The 2144-nt window shown below is 55.4% G+C and overlaps 1 protein-coding gene across 1 annotated transcript in view; it reads right to left on the bottom strand.

Annotated features, from left to right (window-relative positions):
* LOC113960310 (keratin, type II cytoskeletal 59 kDa, component IV-like) overlaps positions 1-2047 on the bottom strand; it is a 13557-nt gene extending 11510 nt beyond the window's left edge. Inside the window, exon 1 of the mRNA XM_027669823.1 lies at positions 1976-2047. Coding sequence (XP_027525624.1) covers positions 1976-2047 — 72 coding nt within the window. The remainder of the gene's footprint in view (positions 1-1975) is intronic.
* Between the last annotated feature and the right edge of the window lie 97 nt (positions 2048-2144).

The following is a 2144-nucleotide window of genomic DNA, read 5'->3' on the forward strand; positions in this document are numbered from 1 at the left end:
TCCTCGTGTCTTCCCTCCGGGACGAGCAGAGGGTGCAAGGCCCAGCCCAAAAGGCAGGAGAACCCTTTGCACCGCACTGTAAACCTGGGACTAAAGCCCTAAATCTGGGACTGAAGCCCTAAACCTGGGACTAAAGCCCTAAACCTGGGACTGAAGCCCTAAACCTGGGACTAAAGCCCTAAACTTGGGACTAAAGCCCTAAACCTGGGACTCGAGCCCTAAACCTGGGACTAAAGCCCTAAACTTGGGACTAAAGCCCTAAACCTGGGACTGAAGCCCGAAACCTGGGACTAAAGCCCTAAACCTGGGACTGAAGCCCTAAACTCGGGACTGAAGCCCTAAGCCTGGGACTGAAGCCCTAAACCTGGGACTGAAGCCCTAAGCCTGGGACTGAAGCCCTAAGCCTGGGACTGAAGCCCTAAACCTGGGACTGAAGCCCTGGCTGAGTTCGGGTCTGGCACCGTGCCGACATCAAGGCAATAACTCTCCTCTGGGATCAGGTGAGTCCTGACTCTGTCAGGGCAACAAATGCGACTCCAGCCCCCATTCCGTGAGGAATTTGGGCCTTTTTGCTGTGTTTTAGTGAATCTGAGGGTTTTAGTGAACAGGGACGACTCCAACAGCTTTTCCCCCGGTCCCTCTCCATCTCTCAGCTCTGCTGCTCCTCTCCAGCCCCCCCTGGAAACCCTTCCCCAGACGCAGCTCCTCAGCCACGGCAGCAGCTCTGGGACGTGTCTGTGAGTGTTTAGTTTGCAAAAATGCCCGTATTTGTGAAACGAGAGCGAGTCCAACTCCCTCGCGCTGGTTCACCTGTGCTGCTTAATCTCAGTTTAATTATCAGCAAAGCCAGGGCTGTAATTTGGGTTAATTGCTTAAATTAAAGCCTTTGGGTTAAACTCGGGCTTCTCACCTGCGTTCAAACCCGGCTCCTTTCAGCCCTAATTTGCTGTCTCATCCCACGTTCCCCGAGCCCTGCCGGTCACCCCGGGGGGTTTCCAGGGGACACCCAGGACCCCTCGGCCCCCTTGGGACCCCCCGAGACCTCCCTGGTGGGGGGAGTGTCCCTGAATCCCGATTTCCCGAGGGATGGATCGGGACGGGCTCCTCAGCTCCCTTCCCACAGGAGCTGCCCCGTGCCGGCTGTTCCAGCCCTTGGAGCCCGTTCCCAGCTCCAGCTGCTGGGGCACTTTGAAGTGTAGGTGTGACCTGCTTTCTCCAGAGAGTTGTTTTCGGGGCCAGCACGGAGCCACCGCTGCAGCCCAGGCTCTGGGAACGATTCCCTGTTGCTGGGGTTGCCCCCTGGGGGGGGCTCCTTTTCCCTGGGGGTTTGGTGCTCCTTGAAGGACCCTCCAAGTTTTGGTGGGGCTGAAACCTCCTTCATCCTGATCTGGTGCTCCTTTATCCCACCCTGGTGCTCCTTTGTCCCATTCTGGTGCTCTTCTATCCCATCCTGCTGCTCCTTTATCCCACTCTGTTGCTCCTTTATCCTCTTGTGGTGCTCCTTTATCCCACTCTGGTGCTCCTTTATCCCATTCTGCTGCTCCTTTATCCCATTCTAATGGTCCTTTATCCCATCCTGGTGCTCCCTTATCCTTTCCTAGCACTCCTTTATCCTGTTCTGTTGCTCCTTTATCCCATCCTGGTGCTCCTTTATCCCACTCTGGTGCTCCTTTATCCTGCCCTGATGCTCCTTTATCCCACTCTGGTGCTCCTTTTTCCTTTCCTGCTGTTTCTTTATCCCATCCTGGTGCTCCTTTATCCCACTCTGATGCTCCTTTATCCCATCCTGGTGCTCCTTTATCCTTTCCTAGTGCTCCTTTATCTCATCCTGGTGCTCCTTTATCCCACTCTGATGCTCCTTTATCCCATCCTGATGCTCCTTTATCCCACTCTGGTGCTCCATTATCCCATCCTGGTGCTCCTCTATCCCACTCTGCTGCTCCTCTATCCTGCTCTGGTGCTTGGATGGTGGTACCCAGAGGAACCCGAATCCCCCACATTCCCTTTTAAGACCTTTGTAGAACTCCCCAACCCCAGTCAGGGCCATTGGGGCCGTGACCTTCTCTGAGCTCCACGTGGAAAACCAGATCCACCAGGCTGAAGGTGCTCCCAGATGTTGCCAAATCTCCTTTCCCGGGGCCCCA

This window comes from Corapipo altera, unplaced genomic scaffold (assembly GCF_003945725.1).
Source record: "Corapipo altera isolate COAL_440 unplaced genomic scaffold, ASM394572v1 229, whole genome shotgun sequence".
NCBI classification, from domain to species: Eukaryota; Metazoa; Chordata; class Aves; order Passeriformes; family Pipridae; genus Corapipo; species Corapipo altera.